At 42.9% G+C, this 25,053-nt stretch overlaps 1 protein-coding gene across 1 annotated transcript in view; it reads left to right on the top strand.

Moving 5' to 3' along the window:
* LOC143283868 (gamma-aminobutyric acid receptor subunit beta-like) overlaps nt 1-25,053 on the top strand; it is a 448,038-nt gene that overhangs the window by 235,384 nt on the left and 187,601 nt on the right. The window contains exons 3-4 of the mRNA XM_076590247.1: nt 10,057-10,280; nt 11,903-11,985. Coding sequence (XP_076446362.1) covers nt 10,057-10,280; nt 11,903-11,985 — 307 coding nt within the window. The remainder of the gene's footprint in view (nt 1-10,056; nt 10,281-11,902; nt 11,986-25,053) is intronic.

Below are 25,053 nucleotides of genomic sequence, written 5' to 3'. Positions count from 1 at the left end.
AGGAAAGAAAAAAGGAAGGAAGGGAGGAATAGTGAAGGGTGACAGAGAGAAGGAAGAAGAAAGGAAAAGGAATTCCAGTACAGACATGTAGAAATAATGAACAAGAAGAAGGAATTAAAAAAGAAACAAACAGACAGACAGAACAAGGTAAAAACAAACAGAAAGGAAAAGAGGGGGGAAAGAAGGGAAATAATCAATCTGAGTTGCAACATTCGGGTTATCGTGCATGGGTGGATTCCATTTTGTCGCAAATAAAAAGATAGACAGGCGGACGAAAAGGTAACAGAGAAAAGGAAAGTAAAATATAAAAGGTGGAGGACGGAATGAAGAAAGGAAGAAAAAAAGAAAAAGAAAGATTAGCGGGGGACTGGGGGGGAGGTGGAGAGAGAATGATGAGAATTGTAATGTTCGTGTTAGTATATATCAAGAATCCGTCTTGTCAAACATAGATGGAAATAGAAACGACACAGAGATAAAGAGAGAAAGAGGGAGGGAGAGAGAGAGAGAGAGAGAGAGAGAGAGAGAGAGAGAGGCAAGGAGGGAGGAAGGGAGGGGGCGAAATTGGGAATATGTTTACATACAGATCCATTACTGACAATACCTTATCCCAATTTCAGTATGGAATTGAGCCTGGAACGTCCTTATGTTGTTGTTTTTTTTCCTCCCCATCTATCGAACATATTTCTCACTGCTTCAAATGGAGTTTCCCTTCTTTGACTTTTGCACTTTGGTGATTCTTTTTGCAATTGTTTTGGATGTAGGATTTGAAATGTTCCCTTGTTCCATGGTTTGTTGGCCATTTTGTAGTCTGACGAAATATTGCATCTTTCTTACACCATGGGAATATCTAACTGTGTAAACTTTTCGTGTTTGTTTTTGAACATGAATTATTCATTCCAACACGATCACAGACTCGCAGTATATTAAATCAACGCAAGCAGAAAAAGTAGTCGGGGTAAAAATAGTTACACACACACACACACACACACACACACACACACACACACACACACACACACACACACACATCATCATCATCATCATCATCATCATCATCCATCCTTCCATCCATCCATCCATCCAAGCCAGGTATAAACACCGATGCACAATCAGGCATAAATGCAAACACTGTACGAATGCATTTACACACACCACTACAATGGATACTACTACTACCACTGCTACTACTATTACTAGAATTACTACCACAGTTTCTGCTGCTACTACTACTACTACTACTACTACTACTGCTGCTGTTGCTGCCACTTCTTCTATGCCGAAGAAGGAGAAAAATGTGAATATTGTATTTCCATAGCGCTTTCAAACGTCTCGAAGCGCTTTACAATAACACGTCACTCAGGCACAAAGTACATACCCCCCCACTCCCGCCTCCGTACACACACACACACACACACACACACACAAATGGAAGAAACAGATAGATAAGTAGCCGCGGGAGGCGATCAGAGAATTGATGAATGGAAAGAAAAAAAAACGTTGCACAAGAGCAATCGGCAGACTGGGTCTGAATGGCTGTTTCACGCCCCGCTGAAACCAGTTGAGAAAACTATGATGTTACGGCAACAACATCTTCAAACTTCACTTGTTCGGTCCAGGCCATCTCGCCGCAACCACGCGCCACACTCATCTGATCACAGAGATTGGTTCCGGGCTGTTCTTTGCACGGGTTTTCTTGCATGGGTGGGTGGTGCCACTGTTGGAGAATGTCTCGGCCTCTGGCGGAATTTGGCCGCTTCCTCAGGTTTGGCGATGAGTACAGCCAGAGGGGGCATATCCTGTTCTTTATGTAAGATCAAACACCGTCTGGTCTCCGCTGTTGGGGGCAGAATGGGTTATCTGGGTAGACAAACGCCGCCTTTGTGTGAACGTCTGAGGATGTGGGTGGTATGCGTTTTTGAAAAGATCGTTTCGGTGTGTTGATTATAGATTGTGACTGTGTGCGTTTGGTCCTTGAATACTCTTTATCTTTCTCTTGCCCAACACCTCCCCCCCCCTTCCTCCCTCAGTACATATTTCTGTGTCTCTGTCTCTCTTTGGCATCACTCTATGTCTCTGTCTATTTATCTGTCCCTGTCCCTGTCTGTCTGTCTGTCTGTCTCTGTGCCTGTCTGTCTCTGTCTCTGACTGTCTGACTGACGGTCTGTCTGTCTGACTGTCTGTCTGTCTCCCTCTCTTTCACCCTGTTTCTTTCTTCTTGTTGTCTTTCATTCTTTCTTTTAGGACAGAAAGAATTGGGAAGGATGATGATGATGAAATAACGGGAAAAGAAGGAAACGATAAAGAACATGTCAGTGACTGCACTCACCTTCGAAGACAACAATGCAGTAAAGAAAAAGAAAAAAGAAAAAAAAAAAAGAACGGACTGAGGACGTATTAGAGATTCTGACACTGCCATGTTCCATGTCTGTTCAGCATTAAAGGCATCTGGACACTGGGGAATGACAATGTAAGCCACGCACGCGCACGCACACGCACACACACACACACACACACACACACACACACACACACACACACACACACACACACACATGCACGCGCGTGTTTGTCTACATAAGCAATACACTGAAACAAATTGCATTTCGTTTTGAACGTTTTAGAAAAAAAAACTGTATTTTTTAATGGACATAAAGAAAAGGGATATTTATTTCAATGCGGTGGAATGACAAACAGAAATGAAGATTAACAAGGAAAAAAAGTCACAAGTATCAAAGAATTGCAACCATCTGGTTGTCGTGCGTGACCGAGTTCCATTCTATCGACGCGCAAAAAGTATTAATAAAACCTATGGATAGACAGAACAGGAAAATGAGAAAAGAAGAAAGGAGGGACGGGTGGAGGGAGGGGACAAAAACACGAGAAAAAGAAGAGCGGAAACAAGAAAGAAAGACGCGGGGAAATTGAGCACAGTTATGAGATTTACGACATTCGCGTTGAGCCGAAATCAGTCTTGTCATGAATGAATATTAAGAAAGGAAAAAGAATCATACAAGATAAATTCTGATAAACCAGTATCCACACACTCTTTCTCGGCAGAATTAACTAAAACCCGGCTTGGTTCCGTTTTCATTCTCCCTACTCGAAGGAATGGCATTGTGAAAACCCTTTTTCACTCGCATTTATCGTAGAAAGTTGTTTTATTTCGATGTTATTCCTAACATCCTTCGGTGGTCTTTAGAGTCACGTCTTGGTGTATGTTTCTGTTTGATTTATACACATACATCTATAATTTTGCTGTTTGTTGGTAATTGTTTTGTGTGTGCGTGCGTGCGCGTGCACACATATGTGTGTGTTTGTGTGCATGTGTGTGTGTGTGTGTGTGTGCTCGTGTTTTTCGTTCACTTGCAAGACGGTCTCATCTCGGTCTCAAACACATATATGCACACACACATACAAGCGCGCACACACACACACACACACACACACACACACACACACACACACACACACATTTCTATAATTTTGCTGTTTGTTGGTAATTCCGGTGTTGAGTTTTATGTCTGGTGGTCCGTCTCTCGTGAAGTATAATAAACTGGTGTCAGTTTCAGCGTCATTACCGTCGAAGTCTTTACTAGCGCCATCGTCAGGCCAGGAGTACAATCATCAAGTGATGCTGCATTGCCGTCATGTAAAGGTCTGTGAGACCGGAAGAAATTCCAGGTTGAAGAAGTTGTACAGGAGCAGTCGGCAGACTGGTTCTGACCGAATTTATGTCTAATGTCACACATCGTGGTGATCGGAGACATCTAGTTAATCAAATATATTACTTAAAAGAAGGAAAGGCCATAGCATCTCCTTCCGCCACTTGAACCTTCCACGAAGTCGGGTACCCATGTACACCTGGGTGGAGTGAAACAAATCGGAGTAAAAGGCCTTATACCAAGGACACAGAACTGTGCCGAAACAGGGCCTTGAACTCTGATCACTAGTGAACACTGGACCAGACGTCCAACGCCTCGCCGATTCTGCTGCGAATAAAAATGACATGTCTGGACCTCTGGGGTTCGCTCTTTCCCCGCAGGTTTGATGAGAGAAGACCCAGGGGACAGCCCCGTGTTGTGTATGAAAGTTCAAACACCGTCTGGACCAGAGACTGTCGGCCTGGTGGACACACTGCCTTTCTGGAGGACCGAGGGCAGGGTGGTTTGCGTCATGAAAGGTCTTTTGTGCCGTGGTTATTGACTGGAAATATTTGCCATTCACCCCCTGAAGACATACTGTCTGTCTGTCTGTCTGTGTGTATGTGTGTCTGCCTTTGTCTCTTTTTCCCCATATATTTCTCACTCTCTGTGTCTCTTTCTCCCTTCATCTCTCACTCTCTGTGTCTCTTTCTCCCTTCATCTCTCTCTCTCTCTGTGTCTCTTTCTCCCTTCAACTCTCTCTCTCTGTGTCTCTTTCTCCCTTCATCTCTCTCTCTGTGTCTCTTTCTCCCTTCAACTCTCTCTCTCTGTGTCTCTTTCTCCCTTCAACTCTCTCTCTTCTCCTCACTCTCTCTCTCCCTTCTACTCTCTCTTCTCTGTGTCTCTCTCCCTTCACTCTTCTCTCTTACTCTTTCTCCCTTCAACTCTTTCTCCTCTCTCTCTCTGCTCTGTCTCTCTTCATCTCCTCATCTCTCTTCTCTTTCTCCTTACTCTCCTCTCTTCGTGTCTCTTTCTCCCTTCATTCTCTCTCTCTCATTTTCTCACTCCTCTTCCTTTTGTTCGTCACTCTTCCATCTCCTTACCTCTCTGCCTCTGCTTCTTTCTCTGTCAGTCTCTTCACTCTCTCTTCTCTGTTTCTTCTCCTTCTCTCCTTGTGTCCTTTCTCCTGTCTCATATTCTTTCTCTCTCCCCCCTTAATCTTCTCATTCTGCCGCTCTTTTCTCCTGTGTACTCTTCTCTTCGCCTGTCTCTGTTGGTTCCTTCTTTCACCCTCTCTCTGCGCATCTTTTCAGTCACAGACCTCGTTTCCAATATCGATTGCCTTTGATTATCAATTTCTCCTTTTTGCACTCAGACAGACTGAATGCCCTTGATATGCTTTACATTGACTAAATTCCCACTTGTGCTTTCTCTTACATTTTGCTTCGTCAATCAATGGTTTTTGTACTCTCAAGATCAAAACATGGATGGCGAAAGGGAGTTATCGAATAACGGCAAGCGAATGTGAACTTAGTAGCACAAGGCAATAAGCTTATAACGTTCAGTATTATCCCCTCATTCATCGAAGGACAACAAAAGAAAAAGGGCGATTGCACATTACAAAAGGGAATCACTAAGGTATAGCATGAGAAACATGACTGTGAGGGGACAGACTAAAAACGCAGCGTAGCAGACAATGATCTTTAGCTACATTAACTAATTAGAGAAATCACTGACGCCGAAACACACTCATGAGTTGCATCCTTCATTCATCTTGGTGCTGATTTTCCCTCTTCCTCTCTCAATTATAAAATGACGAACATCAAACCACTATAACGAGGGAATCTACTCTTCTCCCTTCATCTCTCTCTCTGTGTCTCTTTCTCCCTTCAACTCTCTCTCTCTGTGTCTCTTTCTCCCTTCAACTCTCTCTCTCTGTGTCTCTTTCTCCCTTCAACTCTCTCTCTCTCTGTGTCTCTTTCTCCCTTCAACTCTCTCTCTCTGTGTCTCTTTCTCCCTTCAACTCTCTCTCTCTCTCTCTCTCTGTGTCTCTTTCTCCCTTCATCTCTCTCTCTCTCTGTCTCTTTCTCCCTTCAACTCTCTCTCTCTGTGTGTGTCTCTTTCTCCCTTAATCTCTCTCTCTCTCACTCATTTTCTCACTCCTCATTTCCTTTATTGTTTCTGTCACTCTTCCACTCTTCCTCTCTGCCTCTGCTTATTTCTCTGTCAGTCTCTTTCCATCGTCTCTCTGTCTCTGTATTTCTCTCTCTTTTCCTTCATATCTGTCTCTGTCTTCATATGTCTTTCTCTCTCCACCCCCTTATATCTGTCTGTATCTATGTCTGCCGCTCTCTTTCTCTCTGTGTCTCTGTCTCTTCGCCTGTCTCTGTGTGTGTGTCTCTGTCTTTCTCCCCCCTCTCTCTCGCACTCTTTTCAATCAACAGACTCTCGTTTCCAATATACGAGTTGAAAAAGCCTTTTGAGATTATCAAGTTTCTGATCACTTTTTGGCCAGAGACAGACTGAAAAATGCCCACTTGATATGAGCTTTACATTTTGACTGAAAATTGCCCACTTGATATGAGCTTTACATTTTGCATTTCAGCAAAATGCAAATGAGGTTTTTGGTAGCTCATAAAAGAATCAAAATCTAGGATGGGCGGAAAAGAGGAAGTTATGGAAAGTAAGGGAAGGAGGAAGGAAGAGTGAAGTAAGTAAAGACAAGGGAAATAAGGTTAATAACGTTCAGTATATCCCCCATGAAATGAGGAAGAGGGCACAACCAAAAGAAAAAAGGGAGATGGAAGGAAAGAAAGAGGGAAACAAAGAGAGAAAGGAATAGAAAGTGAAGAAAGACAGACGGGGAGGAGGAAGACAAGATGAAAAACGCAGCGTAAGAGAGACAATGATAAGATAAGAATGAGAGTAGAAGAAGAAAGAAAAAAAAGAGAGAGAGAAACACACTCATGAGTTGCATCCTTCAGTTTATTGCACGTGGCTGGATTCCATCGTGCTGCAAATAAAAAGACGGAAGACAGAACACAATAAACGAGAGGGAAAGATAAAGGAGGAAGGAAGGAAGGAAGGATGATCGAAGAGAAAAAAAGAAACAGAATAGGAATTGAGGAGATGACATTTACTCTTCCAGGCATGGCTCCAGAATCAATCGTCATGAATATATAGAAACACCACACAGGAAGAATGAACGACAGCAGGATATATTTCACGAAGGAAGTGGAAGAAACATATTATGTGCTTTTTACATCCATCCTTTCAGGGTAAACCTGAAAATAAAATGGATTCTAAGGTATCCACATATATAGGAAGCGTACAGTCGAACTCAGAAGATTAAACAGGGTAAATCACACACACACACACACACACACACACACACACACACACACACACACACATATATATATATATATATATATATGTACGTACATACATACATACATTCATTATCATTATCATCTTTGTTTCTAACAGTCAGCCGACCACATCGTGCCATGTCGGGCTGGAAACACACGATTCTGAACTACCTGAAAGCGAGATGGAAAGGAATGAGGAGCATTGGTGCGCGCGTGTGTGTATATGTGAGAGAGAAAGAGAGACAGAGAGAGATAGAGCATGGGTGTGTGCGTGCGTGCGTGTTAGTGAGTGTGTACATGCGTATTTGTGTGTATATTGGTGTGGGTATGAGTAGGTGTGCATGCGCAAGCATGTGCTTGCGTGTGTGCTTGTAAGCGTGTGTGTGTGTGTGTGTGTGTGTGTGTGTGTGTGTGTGTGTGTGTGACTTCTAACGTTCCAATAAGAATAGGACGGGCAGGCAGACATTTATCAGAAAGTAGCCACAGGTACATATTATCTCTGTCTGACTGTTGGAAATCTCTGCGGGTTGCTTCATGTGCCGTCGTTATTGCACGTCGGAGTAATCTTTGCGAGAAACACTCACTTTAAGATTTGTCATGAACTTTTAGTCTCTGTAAAAGGTGTGTGTGTGTGTGTGTGTGTGTGTGTGTGTGTGTGTGTTTGCTTGTTTGTTTGTGCTTGCGCGCGCGTGTGTGTTTGTGTGTGTGTGTGTGTGTGTGTGTGTGTGTGAAGAAGAAACCGACCGTGAATCAAATCAAACGTTTGGGAGTCTCCGTAGTTGTCTTCAGTTGTACGAATGGGAACTTTGTTTCCTCTGTCCATGTCTTTGTTTCTTTTTTCTGCCAGTCTGTATGTCTAGGTGTCTGTCCTTATATCTATTTCTGGCCGTCTCTACATGTACCCTCTCTCTCCCTTTTATCTTTTTTTTAAAATTTTATTTTATTTTTTTTACAAGGGATGTTTCTCTGTGTGTGTGTGTGTCTCTCTCTTTCTTTCTTTTACACACACACACACACACTCACACACACACACACTGAACCCGAAGAACCTTAAAGAACTATAAAACCACGCTTAAAGTCTTAACTCCCGAGAGCAAGGTTTCGGTTCTAGCTCCGCCCCTTTTCTCTGCATTCAAATTTTGTATTACGTGCAGCTGACACATTTTGTACTTTCCAAAGTTAATTCAGGTCTAGATTGGAAGCTGCTAGGCAAATCTCGCTCTCTGCCATAAATGAAGCCAAACCGTAGCTTTATTAGGCTTTTATTTTGAATAAACCTTCACCGACGTCACAGTGTCAGACTCTGGTGAGAAACTGGCTTGATTCAAATCGCCCGCCATTTATAGTCCGGTTCAGGCTTTAAACGAAAACGATTTATTTTTTGCTTACGAATCAGAGGAAAAAACGCAACCCAACTGTCATCGTCGTGGAAATCTTTTCTAATCTCCGGTGGAAACCACGGCGAAGTATTTTAGAAAAGGTCTTTTTGTTATCCTGTGTTCCCTAAAGTGAGAAAGCGCTCACGCCAAAACACGCCACGAAAAGCATGCAACTTTCGTGAATCACGTGAAGGAGTTGTCTGCTTGTCGTCTGTTGCCAATTTCACTGTCCCTCGGAAAGTTTGTCTTGTCTGCTCAAAGTATTGGAATGTTCTGGCAAATTCGCAAAAGAAAAACTGTTCTTTTTCTGTCTGATACGACTAAGGAGTACACCCTGTAAGGTTTGTTGCTGTCTTGATCTTTTTTCAAACATCCTTGCACCAGTTTTAGTGCGGCAATTATCAAACGTCTGACACACCTGCCTCGAAGTCAGTAGCTGATGCATCGATGGAATGTTCCCAGTGAAAGTTTCGATGTCAAAGAACAGGAGTGTTGGAAATGATTAACTTCGACTTGAGCTTTGATCGTCCACCCGCTGCTGAAGGTTGATTGAGGTCGATTGGAAAATAAGAAAAGAAAAAAAACTACAACTAAAACTCCTCTTATTCCGTCATGTTTGACATTCGACTTGGGTGAAAGTAATAGATTCTTAAAGGTTGGAGACTGTCCTTTAAAAACAACAACAAAAAACATAGTGGAAACGTAGGAGAAACGTGGAAGACTTTAGTAATCATCAAATATTCTTAAAGGATAAAAACAAACAAGCAAAAGAAAACAACCTATAAAAAACAAACCACCACCACCTCCAACAACAAAACTTCGTGGTGGAGACACAGGAGAAAAGAGAATTTGGTGATCGTTAAGAATTCCTGAAAGTTGGTTAATTGGTTTCGAATTGCATGTGTCTTTATTTAGTCGCCTTACTCATCGTCACAATAATGGATATTATGTGCTGGCGTCGTGTGTTTTGTTTCTTCTTTTTTTCTTCTTTTTTCCCAGGTAAGTCTCCGCGCCTGAGCGTGCTTAGAAACTTCTGCGACTATCTCTCTGTCTTTCTCTGTCTCTCTCTCTCTCTCTGTCTCTCTCTCTCTCTCTCTCTCTCTCTGTCTCTCTCTGTCTCTCTTCCTCTCTCTCTCTCTCTCTGTCCCAGGTAAAAAAAGAACGTAACCCTCCCCCGGCCCCCCAAAAACAACAACAACAACAACAAAAAACTCCTAATGTGTGATTCAAAGCCAGGTATCCTGGTTATTACTCCGACTATAGGCTTTTTTCCCCATCAGATTTTGTTTTTTCTTCTGATTTTTCTTGTTGACAAGTGTATCAGTATGTTGGTTCATGTTGGGCTATGTTATTAGCATCATTGTTGGGTGACAGTAGTAGCAGTAGTAGTTGTGGTGGTGATGGCGGTGGTGTTTGTCCACCAAATCAGGGTCAAGAGCCAATAAACTGTTTCTTCACCTTCGTCGGTAGATCTTACAAAAGCGCGGCAGTTATTTTTATCGCTTTGTTCTTTTTTCGATTTATTCACTTATGCGTATGCTTGCCTGCGCCCCTTCTTGTCTTTATACCTCTCTCGCTCTGTCTCCCTCCCATTTTCTATTGTTTATTTTTTTATTTTTTTTTTAAAGTTACTGACTCTACTTACGTGATTCTTCCCACCCCCAGGACTACACCATCACCATGTACCTCAACCAGTACTGGCGGGACGAGCGGCTGAACTTCTCCACAAATGTCAACGAGAGTCTGACGCTAACCGGGGACTTCGCCGAGCGCATATGGGTGCCCGACACTTTCCTGGCCAACGACAAGAGCTCCTTCCTCCATGACGTCACCGAGAAAAACAAGATGGTGCGCCTCTACGGCAACGGCTCGCTCGTCTACGGGATGAGGTTGTGTGTGTGTGTGTGTGTGTGTGTGTGTGTGTGTGTGTGTGTGTGTGGTAGGTACAGGTGTGAGGTGTGTATGTGTCCATCTATATATTATGCATATATCTATATTTATGTCTTTTATAGATAGAGAAAGAGAGAGATATATATATATTGTTTCGCCTATTTGGTATGGTTTACGGATTGCATTAATATGTAGTGCCCATTCTCGTACTGTATTAGTATATAAAATATGATTAAACTATCCAAAACAGACCTTGGAAATACTTCTGTTCAATCTGAAAACCACGAAAGTGGACTCAGATTTTGGTGAGATCCGCAGAGATGTTTTGAGCATTTCCTTTTTCACTGAGTTAATGAAGCCACACTACACGTCCTGTGAGCGTTGTTGTATTTGGCTTTTTATATTCATGGTTAGCTGATTCTTTTGTTGAAATGGCGACTGAACTTTTACAATGACCATTTAGTGATTTTTGTAATTGTACTTCTATTTTACTTCAAAAATTAAGTTTTTATTCCATCCATTATCAATCCTTTTTTTTCCCGCACTCACCATGCATACAAGCTTGTAACATACATGTATGAAATCACTCTCGGTTCTCTACTTCTTCTACACGGCCCCATGCCTGCCAACGTACTTTATATGAATGGGGAATGAGGGAAGGAGGTAGTGGTGGGAGTGGAGGGGGGGGAAGAGAAAATGAAACGGGGGTCACTATTGGTTAATGTAAGTTTTAATTCATTTTCTCTCATGTAAAGCGCCCTGACACCCTAAAGGGAAAGGGCGATGTGCACATGTACACCATCACTGGTATTGTTGTTGTTGTATTATTATCATTATTATTATCCACCATAATCAAAATTTAGTCCGGATACGTCGGGACAGCATTTGCCTCCTCTGCTGTTTTGACGGTCATAGTCGGATATGACTATCATTCATACATATGAAACTTCATTATTATTATTATTATTATTATTATTATCATTATTATTGTTATCATTATTATTATTTGTAGTAGTGGTAGTAGTAATGTAGCAGCAGTAGCAGTTATAGCAGCATTAGTAGTAGTAGTATCATCAACATCTTCACACTTCATCATGATCATCATCATTTTTTTCTTCTTTTTTGTACTCTTATAGTTGACTTCATCAACTTTTTGCGCCTTATAAATATTATTATTAGTAGTAGTAGTTCGTTTTTATGTATCTGTCTATTATTTATTTATTTATTTATTTTTATTTTATTTTATTTTATTATTCTTTTATATTTATATATATTTTTTTTTTTCTCAAGGCCTGACTAAGCGCGTTGGGTTACGCTGCTGGTCAAGCATCTGCTTGGCAGATGTGGTGTAGCGTATATGGATTTATCCGAACGCAATGACGCCTCCTTGAGCTACTGATACTGATACTTCTTCTTCTCCTCCTCCTCCTCATCATCATCATTGTAATTATTGTCATCATTATCAAAATTATCCTCCTTCTTCTTATTATTATTATCATTCTTCTTCTTCTTCTTCTCCGTCGTCTTCTTCTTATTATTATTATTATTATCATTATCATTATTATTATTATTGTTGTTGTTGTTGTATTTTGACCCTTATTCCTGTCCCTGTGTCCTGCAGGTTCACCACCACCCTGGCCTGTATGATGGATCTCCACAACTATCCTCTGGACCACCAGCAGTGTACAGTGGAGATCGAGAGCTGTGAGTGCTGTTCCTCTGTGTGTGTGTGTGTGTGTGTGTGTGTGTGTGTGTGTGTGTTTGTGTGTTTCTCTTTCTTTTCTCTCTTTCTTTCTCTCTCTTTCTTTCTCTCTTTCCCTCTCTTTCCACCGCCCTCTCTCTCCTCTCTCTTTGGACATCGACAGCTTCACCCTCCCATTTGTCACCCCTTCCACTTTCCACTTCTTCCGCTTCCGCAGTTCCCGGAGCCCGGAACAAGAAATTACAGGTGATCAAATGGGATCAGTGAAAGGCTGTCATTGTCAGGACACACATGATTAGGTACGCCTTTAATCTGTCACATGGTATTATGCCTGTCACCGGAAAAAAAAAACCACGAAAAAAATGAAACGTGTTCATAATGAGAGAGAGAGAGACAGACAGACAGACAGACAGACAGACAGGCAGAGAGAGGGAAGGGACAGACAATCAGGCGCACGAACAGGCATGCACGCAGGCATACGTACATATGTATAAACGCGCGAGCATGCGTACATAGATCTACACACATACGATGACGCGCGCGCGCACACACACAACACACACACACACCACACACACACACACACACACACACACACACACACACACAGAAACACACACACACACACACACACACACACACACACACTCACACACACACACTCACACACACACACACACTCACACTCACACACACACACACACACACACACACACACACTCTCACACACACACACACACACACACACACACACACACACACTCACATACTCACACACACACACACACACACACACTCACACACACACACACACACACACACACACACTCACACACACACACACACACACACACACACACACACACACACACACACACACACACACACACACACACTGTGAGAAAGTGACAGGGTTTGGGGGTAAGGAAGGAAGAACAATGAACAAGAACAAGAAAACTTGTCCGTGCCCAGTTTTCGTATGGTTTTAATCATTTGCCGTCTAAGACAATTCTTCCTCATTATTCAATGCATTCATTTATTTGCTTATTTTGTTTATCGGTTTTGATTCAGTTTCAGTTTTTCAAGGTAGCGTCACAGCTTTCGGACAATGGCCAAGAAGTAACGTGTCCGTTTAGGAAGCCAGAGAATCTGAACGGACTGGTTTCGAATCCCATTGTCTTCAGTATTTCCCCTCCCCCCCTCCCTCCGCTAGACCGTGAATGGTGGTCTGAACGCTAGTCATTCGGATGAGAAGATAAACCGAGGCTCCAGTGTACATACCGCACGTAAAAGAACCCATGGCAACAAAAGGGTTGTCCCTGGCAACATTCTGTAAAAAACAATCCACTTCGACAGGAAAACAAAGAAAATTGCAGGCAGGAAAGAGGTGGCGCTCTCAGTGTAGCGACGCGCTGTCTATGCACAGCCCGAAATTCACACAGAAAAATCTGTTGTGACCAAAAAGAGTGATATACATACAATACAATGCAATATATTATACGTTACACCACATCAGCTAGGCAGGTGTCTGACTAGCAACATAACTCAACGCGCATAATAATTTTAAATTATTAGGCCTTGAGTGCACGCACATTATATTTGTGTACCTATCAGAGTGGATTTCTTCTACAGAATTTGGCCAGTGCGCACCACATCTGTTGCGGTGGGTTCTTTATCAGTGCGCCAGTGCTGCACACGGGACCTCGGTTTAATGTCTCATGCGAATAACTAGACGCTCAGTTTGATTTTCCAGTCAAACTTGGGAGAAAGGGCGAGTGCGGGATTCGAACGCAAAACCCTCACGGAACTGCTTGTATTAGCAGATGAGCGTCTTTACCATTCAGCTATCTTCCTCCTCAAACTAAAACTTTTTATTCGTTTTATGTTTATTATTTTCTAGAGACTTAGGGCAGGTTCTCAAGACCTAATAGCACGTCGGGAACATGTCTAGGTCAGGGATTTGCTCCTTATTTTCAAAGCATAAAATCATGTGGTGTGTCGCAAATGGATCGGTCTGTACGCTTTGACGCCTCCTTGAAACTGAAACGCTTCCGGTCCGAGGAATGCGGGTCACCGAGTAACTGTGACATTCGATATCATTATCACCCGCACGACCTTCTCCGTTTGATTTCCTTTGGGTGAGTCAGAGAAAATTAAAGGAGGAGAGAGAGGGGGGAGGGAGAGAAAGACAAAGAGAGAGGGAGGAGGGAGTTTGGAGAGTGGGAATGGTAAAAGAAGAGGTAGGATTGGACGAAGAGAGAAAAGAGAATGAGTGAGAGACAGAGAGGGAGACCCGGAGAGGGAGATAGGGAGGGAATGGGGGAGAGAGGGAGACATAGATTGGAGAGAGAGGGGGGGGGGGAGAAGAAGAATGAAAAACAGAAATCAGAGAAAAGAAATTGAATAATGACAGACTGACAAACACACAGACAGGCAGGTTTGACAGTCTAAGGTGTTGGAGTTCTGCGGTAGTGTGTCAGGGAGCTGTTTACAGCGCTCTCCTTTCTCCCGGAAGAACTCCTTTGTCATTTTATGAGGCCCTTCATTAAACCGCAGATGTTCCCATCTCGTCTTTACAGCTCGCTTTTATCTGCGCATCTCTCGTGAGAAATCAGAGGGAGAGAGAGAGAGAGGGAGACAAGCAGACAGGCAGGCAGAGAGAGAGAGAGAGAGAGACGCACTGGCAGCAAGAATCGGGCGCAATGGAGAAGAAGAAAAAAATCCTCACGGTGTGGATATGAGAGGGAGATTATCATCACACACACACACGCACACAAACACACACACATACACACACGCGCGCGCGCGCGTGCATATATATATATATATATATATATATATATATTTAACAATAAAGACAAATATTTGACAGAAATGTACACTGAATAGACACATATTAGAGAAGATTCAAACAGCAACTAAAAATGCTTATAATGCATTCATCATTTATATACACTTGTATGCACATAATTAAATAGGTTGAAAAAGTGGAAATACATTTTACACGATTTCTAGGAACACTTTTTTTTAGACAACTTTCAAAAGCACTTTTAACAATCAGCGACGAATTTCCTCTGTCTCTTTATGTGTTAACTTTTTGACCGTCTGTCTGTCTGTCTGTCTCTCTGCATCCCCCCGCTCTCTCTCTCTCTCTCTCTCTCTCTCTCTCTGACTCTCTCTCTCGCTCACTCTCTTCCTCTGTCTATCTCTGTCCATCTTTTATGTCCGCATACCCCCTGGTGCCTTCATTTCCTCGCTCTGTCCACGATCGCTTTATGTATTTCTTGTTACCTGAGGAAAGGTTACCACATGGAAGCTCTGTCACGCAACCCTGTGCTTGTGTGAGGGGAGGAGGAGGAGTGAGAAAACAAAGACAGACAGACACTCAGCTAGACAGCAGGCAGGATGGCAGATGGATTGGTGGAGAGAAAAAGACAGAATCACAAGACAAAGAAATACAGGACAGACAGACATACATCACAAGGACAAGACCCCCACAAGAAAAGGAAAAATATGATTACAGAGAGACAGACAGACAGAAAGACAGAGAGGCAGACAGATAGACTGATTGAGAGACACACAGACAGACCGACAGACAAAGAAATAAGGATGGACGGACAGGCAAGCATACATCGCAAGGGCATGACCACCACAAGAAAAGGAAAGAAAATAGACAGGCAGAGAGACAGACACATGGGTTGTTGGAAAGAGAAAACGGAGAGACAGACACACGGACAAAGAAATACGGAGGGACTGACAGGCAGACAGAGACAGAAAGAGAGACAGACAGACAGACAGACAGATAGACAAATAAATACGGATGGAAGGACAGGCCGACATGCATCATAACGACAAGCCCCCCCACAAGAAAGGAACAATATCGATTACAGAAACAGACAGAGAGAAAGGTAGGCAGACAAATGGATAGATGGAGAGAGAAAGTTTCAGTTTCAGTTTCACTTTCTCAAGGAGGCGTCACTGCGTTCGGACAAATCCATACACGCTACACCACATCTGTTGAGCAGATGCCTGACCAGCAGCATAACCCAACGCGCTTAGTCAGGCCTCGAGTGCATGCTTACATATTTGTGTACCTATGAAAGTGGATTTCATTTTACGTAATTTCGCCAGAGGACAACACTCTCGTTGCCATGGGTTCTTTTTCAGTGCGCCAAGTGCGTGCTGCACACAGAGAGAAAGACAGACCGACAAACAAAGAAATACAAAGATGGGCAGACAGACGGAGTCAGAGAAAGAGAGAGGCAGGTAGGCAGGCAGGTAGGCAAGCAGGCAGACAAACGGATTAATGGAGAAAGACAGACAGGCAGATACACGGACACACAGATAGGAAACACGGATGGACAGACAGACACACCACATGGCAGAAATGGAAACTGAAAATTACAGAGAGAAACGGAGACTGAGAGAGAGAGAGAGAGTCAGACAGACAGACAGTGAGACAGGCAAACGGAAAACGGAGAGATGGACAAGCAGACATTAATCACAAGGACAAGACCCCCAGAACAAGAGGAAAATTACAGAGGGACAGACAGACAGACGGACGGACAAAGAGACAGGCAAGCAGACAGATGGATTGATGAAGCGAGAAAGACACAGACAGACAGACACAGACATACACACACACACACACACACACGCACGCACGCACGCAGATGGATTGATGGAGACTGAGAGAGAGGCAAACAGCCAGACTGACAAAAGAAGACAGAGAGAGGCACATACATCACAAGGACAAGACTTTCAGAAGAAAAGGAAAAGTACACAGAGAAAGGTAGTACGATAGACAGACAGACGCACAGACGGATGGGTGGGTGGAGAAGCAAACACAGACAGACAAAGAAAGAAAGACGAAGGGCGGACAGACAGACAGACCGGCACCACAAGGACAAGGACCACCACAAGAAAAAGGAAAATGTCCAACACGAGACGCCTGATGATCCAATCATTGTCAGGACCAAGAAGACACAATGCAGGGGAGGATAAAGCGACAGGGAGAGTGAGTTAGGGCATGGGGGTGTGGGGTGGATGTAAAGCAAACACGATGAAGCAAACAAAACTTAACAAAACGAAGCAACAAATATGCGGAAATAACCTTATATTCCGAAATCCTGGGATGAGACATGTCGGGAAGATTAGATGATAAAGAAAAGAAAAAATGAAAAGAAGAGGGAGAGAGAGGGAGAGAGATTCGCAAATCTCTCTCTCTCTCTCTCTCTCTCTCTCTCTCTCTCTCTCTCTCTCTCTCTCCCTATGTGTGCGTGTGTGTGTGTGTGTGTGTTCGTCTCTGTTATGTCTTTCTGTCTTCCACCCTCTCTCTCTCTCCTCTATTTCTCCCACTCTCTCTCTCTTTATTTCTCACACCACAGTTCTGTCTCTCTGTCTCTGTCTCTGTCTCTCTCCGTGAGTGCGGTTGTGTGTGTGTGTGAGAGAGAGAGAGAGAGAGAGAGTTTGTGTGTTCTGTCTCTTTGTCTCAATTCTCTCTCTCTCTCTCTCTCTCTCTCTCTCTCTCTCTCTCTCTCTCTCTATATATATATATATATATATATATATATATATATATATAAGACCTCTTTTCATTTCCCTCTGTGTACAAGACGCGAAATGACCCAATCACTGTCAGTACCCAGACAGGGAATTGAAAAGGGCAGGGTGTGGGATGGATCTGGGAGTGTGGTGGTGGTGCAAGCAAAACAAACATAATGATAGACAAATAAACATCCGAGCGACAGTATATATCGATACATTGGGAAGATTAGTTGACAATACAGGAAGAAAAGAACTGAAGTGTTGATGAAGAATTGGAGACAAAAGTACAACAATCTCTCTCTCTCTCTCTCTCTCTCTCTCTCTCTCTCTCTCTCTCTCTCTCTGTGTGTGTGTGTGTGTGTGATTCATGGTTGTCTGGCATCAACCGCAGTGAAATCGTAGGCGCTGTTTTTCTTGACTTACAGAAAGGTTTTGATCTCTTTGATCACGCATATTACTCACAAAATTGTCATTTGTCTCAGAGACCCCACCACGCTGTCCTTTTTTCAAATCATTCCTTTCCGACAGAACACAACATGTGTTCACCAATGGTAGATTCTCTTCTACGGGAGCAATAAAAAGTGGAGTTCCTCAAGGATCTGTTTTATGGCCGCTTCTATTCTGTATATTTAGTAATGATCTTCCTTTGTCTTTATCAGACTCCAGAATCTCGTGTTACCTTTTTGCAGATGACACTTCCCTTCATTCCAGTGCTGTCAGCGTTGCCTCAGTTAAGAATTCTCTTCAAACGGGCTTAAAGTCTTAACTCCCGAGAGCAAGGTTTCGGTTGCGCATGCGCACTAGAGCCTATCCATAAAAGGGAAAGGGGCGGAGTTTATCTATAAAAAGCGCGAGCACGTGTCTGGTAGAAATGTAAACATGCGGGAGGTGAAAGCAAAACAAAGACCGACTCACTGTTAGCGGAGAAAGATATCCGTGTACTCCTGCCACACCTGCTCCCAAAACCGAAACTGCTTCCTCTCCAGCACTCTCACTTCAGACTGGCGCCGGGGGTTACGAGCGTCAATCAGTTTTTGTGGAGGTCACTCGCCGGCTGTTTATGTGATCATTCCAGTTCAAGAAAGGTTAGTAGATCGTCATATTTCTCTCCGTTTGCATGTTTTACAAACAATGTGGTCGTTTACGGTTGCCAACGTCGAGGGGCTGTCTGCATGCTTTCCAATTCTCACCGGACAGTACCACGTGCTGGTGCTATTTTTATCTGACAGACACGTCTAGCGCAAACACAAACGGCTCTAGCTCCGCCCCTTTTCTCTGCATTCAAATTTTGTATTACGTGTAGCTGACACATTTTGTACTTTCCAAAGTCAATTCAGGTCTAGATTGGAAGCTGCTAGGCAAATCTCGCTCTCTGCCATAAATGAAGCCAAACCGTAGCTTTATTAGGCTTTTATTTTGAATAAACCTTCACCGACGTCACAGTGTCAGACTCTGGTGAGAAACTGGCTTGATTCAAATCGCCCGCCATTTATAGTCCGGTTCAGGCTTTAAATGATGTTTCTAAATGCTGGAAATCCAACTGTATGACTCTTCATCCCCCAAAAACAGAGTATGATTATCACGTCAAGAAAAAAACATCAAGAAAATCCCCTTGTTCTCACCCTGAATGTCGATGATAACTCCATAGATCAAGTTCGCGAGCACCGCGTCTTGGGAGTCATAACTGATGAAGAACTGAAATGGCAAGCTCACATTGATTCTCTCTGTAAAAGGTTAGCACGCAGTCTGTTCTTACTCAATCAACTCAAACATTACATAAACAGTGAAGCTCGCAAAATGTTCTTCCACGCTTACTGTCTTTCTCACGTCAACTATGCATCTGTTGTCTGGAGCTGTGCTGCAGATGTTCATTTTAAGAAACTAAATTCTCTCCACAAGAGAGCAGCCAGATTAATTCTACCAGATCACTCACTGTCAATGTCAGAAAAGCAAGCCAGATGAAATATCCTTCCACTTCAAAACCAGCTAGAATACAACAGAGCATTACTCATGTACAAAACTCACACTAACTTGGCACAACAATATCTCAAACACCTACTTACACGAGCCTCATGCCGATACGGCTCTAACAAATACATTTTGCCACGTACCCGAATTGATTTGTTCAAAACTAGTTTTGCATTTTCGGGTGCATCCTTGTGGAACTCCATTCCTTTGCACAAACAAACGGGCAGTTCTCTTCCTATTTTCAAATCAAGTCTGCATAAATATCTTCACCCCTTCCAACAGCCAGTAACTCTGATCTTTGAATTACTGTAGGCAGTAACAAAGGGGTCAGTTATGTCTTATTTATTGTATCAGTTATTGATGCTGTTGTTCTTCTTTTCTTGCTTTCTCATTTCATCTTGTTTTGTTTTGCTTCTTTTGTTCTTTTTTTTTCTCGTTCTATTTCTTATGCATGCATAAATCTATTCATTTCGTTCTATCATAATCGTGACAAATGTCCAAGTAATATTGGTGATGGTGGTAGTCACTGTAATATGTTGCACTTGCCACACGTAGATTTCAGAGGCAGTAACAATACTGTACCTTTTGAACACCCGGATGTTTCTGGAACTTGTATACTGATGACATCTCTCTCTCTCTCTCTCTCTCTCTCAGACTCACTGTCCTATCCATCTGTCAATGTTAGTGTGTGTGTGTGTGTGTGTGTGGGGGGGGGGGGGCGGCTGTCAGTGTATGTGCGCGCGTGTGTGTGTATGTATGTGTGTGCGCTCGCGCGTGTGTGTATGCATGTGTGTCTCTGGGTGTGTGTGTGTGTGTGTGTGTGTGTGTGGGTGGGGGGTTGTTTTCTTCATTATGTATACCCTTCTGCATGATTACCTTTTCCTTTCATTTGCTATTTGTAATAGATGTACATTAGCAAGGACAGATTGGAAGAATAGGCCATGCCTAAAATCATAATCCTTGAATAAAAACGGTTTGAGTTCTGAGTTCTCTCTCTCTCTCTCTCTCTCTCATCCTATAACTCTCTTTCTCTGTTTCTTTCTCTCTCATTGTGTATGTCTGTCTGTCTCTCATTTTATGTATGTTCTGCTTTTTTTCATTATGTAATTAGTAATGCATCTGTCGATTGTGAACCCCACTGAAAGGGACTGTGGAATATTCAATATCATAGTGTCTGTCCCTCTCTCCCTTCCTCCCCCTGTCTCTCTCTCTCTCTCTCTCTGTCTCTCTCTCTTTCTCTCTCTGTATGTGTTATGTACCCTCTGATGACGTGCTTGACGTCCAGTTTACCATAACTTCCTTATATAGTGACGGCACTTCTGTATGTGCGTATAATGATCACGTGAGAAGGAATGTGAATGTGAAGATATGTATATGTTGAGGTATCGGGATGGGAAGCCAAGAAAAGAGGCAGGGATGAATGCAGAGTCAATATTGGTATTCAGCATCTATATATAACAGTTATATTTAGTCGAATTTTATCAGAAATTTGTTTTGTTTGCATCTGTTATGATAGGGGCTGTTAGCGGAAGTCGTTGAAAGAATTCAGTGTTGAGTGTTCTCTCTCTCTCTCTCTCTCTCTCTCTCTCTCTCTCTCTCTCTCTCTCTCTCTCTCTCTCTCTCTCTCTCTCTCTCTCTCTCTCTCTCTCTCTCTCTCTCTTCCGCCACCCCCTCATCTCCTCTGTTTCTCTCTCTGCCTCCATCCACCTCCCACACACCCTCTCTCTCTCATTCTTTCTATCTTCCCTCTCTCTACCACACCCTCTCCATCGTTTCCACACCCCGCCCCCCTGTCTTGTTTTGATCATATTTCGCTATAACGTCATTAACATTTTCACCCCATGCTAAATGCGTATACAGCTCGGCCGATTCCTTAGCCTGGTTTCAGCGAACTCGTGATTTGATTTGGCTGTCTCAGACTCGCGGCGTCGAGTTTACTGATTTTACTGATTGTGTGGACACAGTTTCCCGATCACAGAATTATATGGACATCTGGAATGAATGGCTGTTCAGTTTTGCTGTATCTCACTATGCCATATTGAAACTTTCAAAGCGTAAAATGAAGACTGCCTGGGAACGATCCCCCCCTCCCCATCCCACTCCACCCCTTCCTCACGATTTTGGAACTTGCTGCCATACTGTCTACGTAACACTCCCACTGAGTATGAAATCATTCTCAAGACAAACATATTTTGTGAAGGATTCCCCTTGGCTTTGTTACAGACTGTTATGTGGTTCTTCTTCTTCTGCGTTCGTGGGCTTCAACTCCCACGTTCACTCGTATATACGCGAGTTGGCTTTTTACGTGTATGACCGTTTTTACCCCGCCATGTAGGCAGCCATACTCCGCTTTCGGGGGTGTGCATGCTGGGTATGTTCTTGTTTCCATAACCCACCGAACGCTGACATGGATTACAGGATCTTTAACGTGCGTATTTGATCTTATGCTTGCGTATACACACGAAGGGGGTTCAGGCACTGGCAGGTCTGCACATATGTTGACCTGGGATATCGTAAAAAAATTCCACCATTTACCCACCAGGCGCCGTCACCGTGATTCGAACCCGGGACCCTCAGATCGAAAGTCCAACGCTTTAACCATTCGGCTATGGCGCCCGTCGAGTTATGTGGTTAAAATGTGCAAGAGCACTGTGCTGAATTATCCAGGATTTTATACGCTGATTGAAAACGATTACAGGATGGTCTAAATGAACAGAATTTAAACAGTGCTTTCCGATAAATGCCCAAGTAGTACTTAAAACTAATCCATTCACCCCCACCGTCACCGTCACCGATCCCTCGGATTCCGAATCCTTTGGGGCGCCTTCGAAGCTTTGTCAACCACCTTTCTCCAGTCCTCGCGTCTCTCGGCCGCTCTCGGGGTCTCTCTCAGCTCCATGCCTGTCCACTCTCGAATGTTGTCCTCCCATCTCTTCCTTTGTCTGCCTCTTCTTCTTCCTCCCCTCACTGTGCCTTGTAAGATAGTTTTAGCAAGACCAGAGGAGCGTGTGACATGACCAAACCACTTCAGTTTTCACCCCCACATCCCTCTTGAAAAAAATATATGCTCTTTGTTTTCCCCATCATTATCAAGAACCATCTTATTATTATTATCATCATCATCATCATCGTCATCATTATTATTCTCATTATTATCTTTATTATCAATTTTATTATTATTATTATTATTATTATCGTTATTATTGTTTTTTCACCATTATTATCATTATTATTATCATCATCATTATTATCATAACATCTGTTCCGTGTGATCATTGATGGCTTAGTGGCAGATTCATTGCTCACATCATGGTTATCATGCATCACGTTCTTTACCATGCAACATGTTTTTTTCTTGGCTGTCACCGCGTCCATCAATCATGCAAGGCCGCCATGATGAATGACGTCACAGGCGCAGCAAGGGGATGATGGGATAGCAAGACATCCGCTGACCCTAGACGCCTGCCACCGTATTTTTTTTTTATGTGTGTGTTGTTGTTTTCCTTGAAATATTGGTCATTCTTCACGTGCATTTGCGGGTACCAGAGTGCAAGCTGGGGGAGAGATGGAGGAAGGGGTGGGGGAGGGAGGAAATGTGATTGAGAAGGATTTAGGGGGAGTGGAGGAAAGCGAGAGAATAAAAACTTTATGAGAACGATAAATCAATCAAGCAGTCAATCAATAATAAACTTTGTGTGATTGAAAGAGTTGTGTTGAGAAGCTGTTGAAAAACAGCACTCGCATCTTCTACAGAAATGGTATTCAGTTATTCTGTTGAAAGTTTTCTTACTTTTTGTTGTTGTTGTTGTTGTTGTTGTAAAACTGATGGAAGTGTTGTAGGTTGGTGATTTCACCAGTATAGTCTGTTGCAACAAGGACAGTTGACCAACACGATTTGATTGTGGGCTACCCCGTCATATGGGAAGAAAAGGTGTAAAAATTCCCAAACCAGGCCATAGGACAATAACCTACCGGTACTTCAACAAATATTATATCATGGAATGATGTTTGATATATTGCTCATTTGTTGATGTTGTCATGCTTTGTATTTTATGGTTGCCTTTCATAAATCTTTCATACACTTTATTTTTCCCAAGTTTCTGTCTGCTTCTCCACTCTCTCTTTGTCTCTGTGACTGTCTGTCTGTCTCCTTCTCACTCTCTCTCTTTCTCTCTCCAAATACGCGCCCCTCGCTATTGTTATGGTCTGTAATTATTGCTGTGTGTGTCCCACTCGGTCTACGTGCCCATATTTTGATGAGTCTGCTTCTTATCTCTATGTCTTCCCACAATGTTTGTGCTTTTTCTTTCTAATATTGTGCAGTGTAGACCCTAATCAGGGCGGGGACTGGATGAAAAACTTGCACCGGTGCTTAGTTATTATTCTCGGACATAAAGATTTTTGTCTCGTCTTGTCTTGGAGATAAGCCCGTCATTCCAACTTCTCTCTCACCTTTAGAATTCCGCTTGGTGTCACCGTCTCTCTCTCTCTCTCTCTCTCTCTTTCTCTCTCCTATTCTGTCTTTTTCTCTCACTCTGTCCCTTTCTCTCTCTCTCCCTCCCTCCCTTTCTCTCCGTCTCTCTCTCCCTCTCCTTCCTCCTCTCTCTCTTTCCACTCTATATCCCTCTCTCTCTCTCCCGCTGCTCCCTTTATTTGTGTGTGTGTGTGTGTGTGTGTGTCTTGGTATCTAAATTGAGCTAAATGATGTCTGCAGTTTCTACTTTTTGATTAAACGTTGGAAATGTGTCTTCCCTTAGGAGATGTTTAGATATATGGAAATCTCCATTTCATTTAAATGTTTACGGATTTTGTTTTCTCCAGAAAGCTTTCAGGATGGATAAAACCGAATGACATATTTCGTTTTTCCACCGAAGTTGGTAACGGTCTTTGTTTTGCTGATTTAATAAGAAACAAACACAAAACGTTAAATATAAAAAGAAGATCAAGGCTAAGTGGTCGATCGTTTTCAATCTGTGTTCAGTTTGAATTGTTGTAAGCCACATTCAAACTGACCCAGTGGTTTTCAGAAACTTCAGAAAGGGCACAGACATTTGCGTGACAGAATGTCTCCATGTCATAACCTAATGTAGCCAAGCACTCAGCTGGCTACGATAACCGCAGTTCAACTCACAGCACATGCCGTGAAGCGGATGCCAGTTTTACAACAGGACGGCGTCCAGTCATTAACTTGTTGAGGTAACTCGTGTGGCGTAACACTTTTCAATTCGAGTTTGAAATGAAAGCTGTTAGGAGTCTGCTGGTCACTTTCCGAGGTGCCGCTCTCAAGCACACATCGAGTGTCGTACACAGTCAGCTGCTTGACATTCTACTGCACTGTCTTCTTATCTTCTTTCTTTACTTCTTCTTTTAATATTGTAATAAAACAATAGAAAACCCTGTTTGTGTCTGGCCCCTATATGTCCTTGGCATGTGGCAAGTTGCTTTCTGTCCTTTCACTGTCAATCCTGTAAATTCAGTAATTCAGTAAATCTTTTGAACCCTTTTATAAGATACCACTCGGTTCACGGTTACATTTGAGTATTTGGAAAGTGCAC

Source organism: Babylonia areolata, chromosome 7 (assembly GCF_041734735.1).
Source record: "Babylonia areolata isolate BAREFJ2019XMU chromosome 7, ASM4173473v1, whole genome shotgun sequence".
Lineage (NCBI taxonomy): Eukaryota > Metazoa > Mollusca > Gastropoda > Neogastropoda > Buccinidae > Babylonia > Babylonia areolata.
Note: the sequence above shows the minus strand (reverse complement) of the source record. Positions and strands in the feature narration are given on the sequence as shown.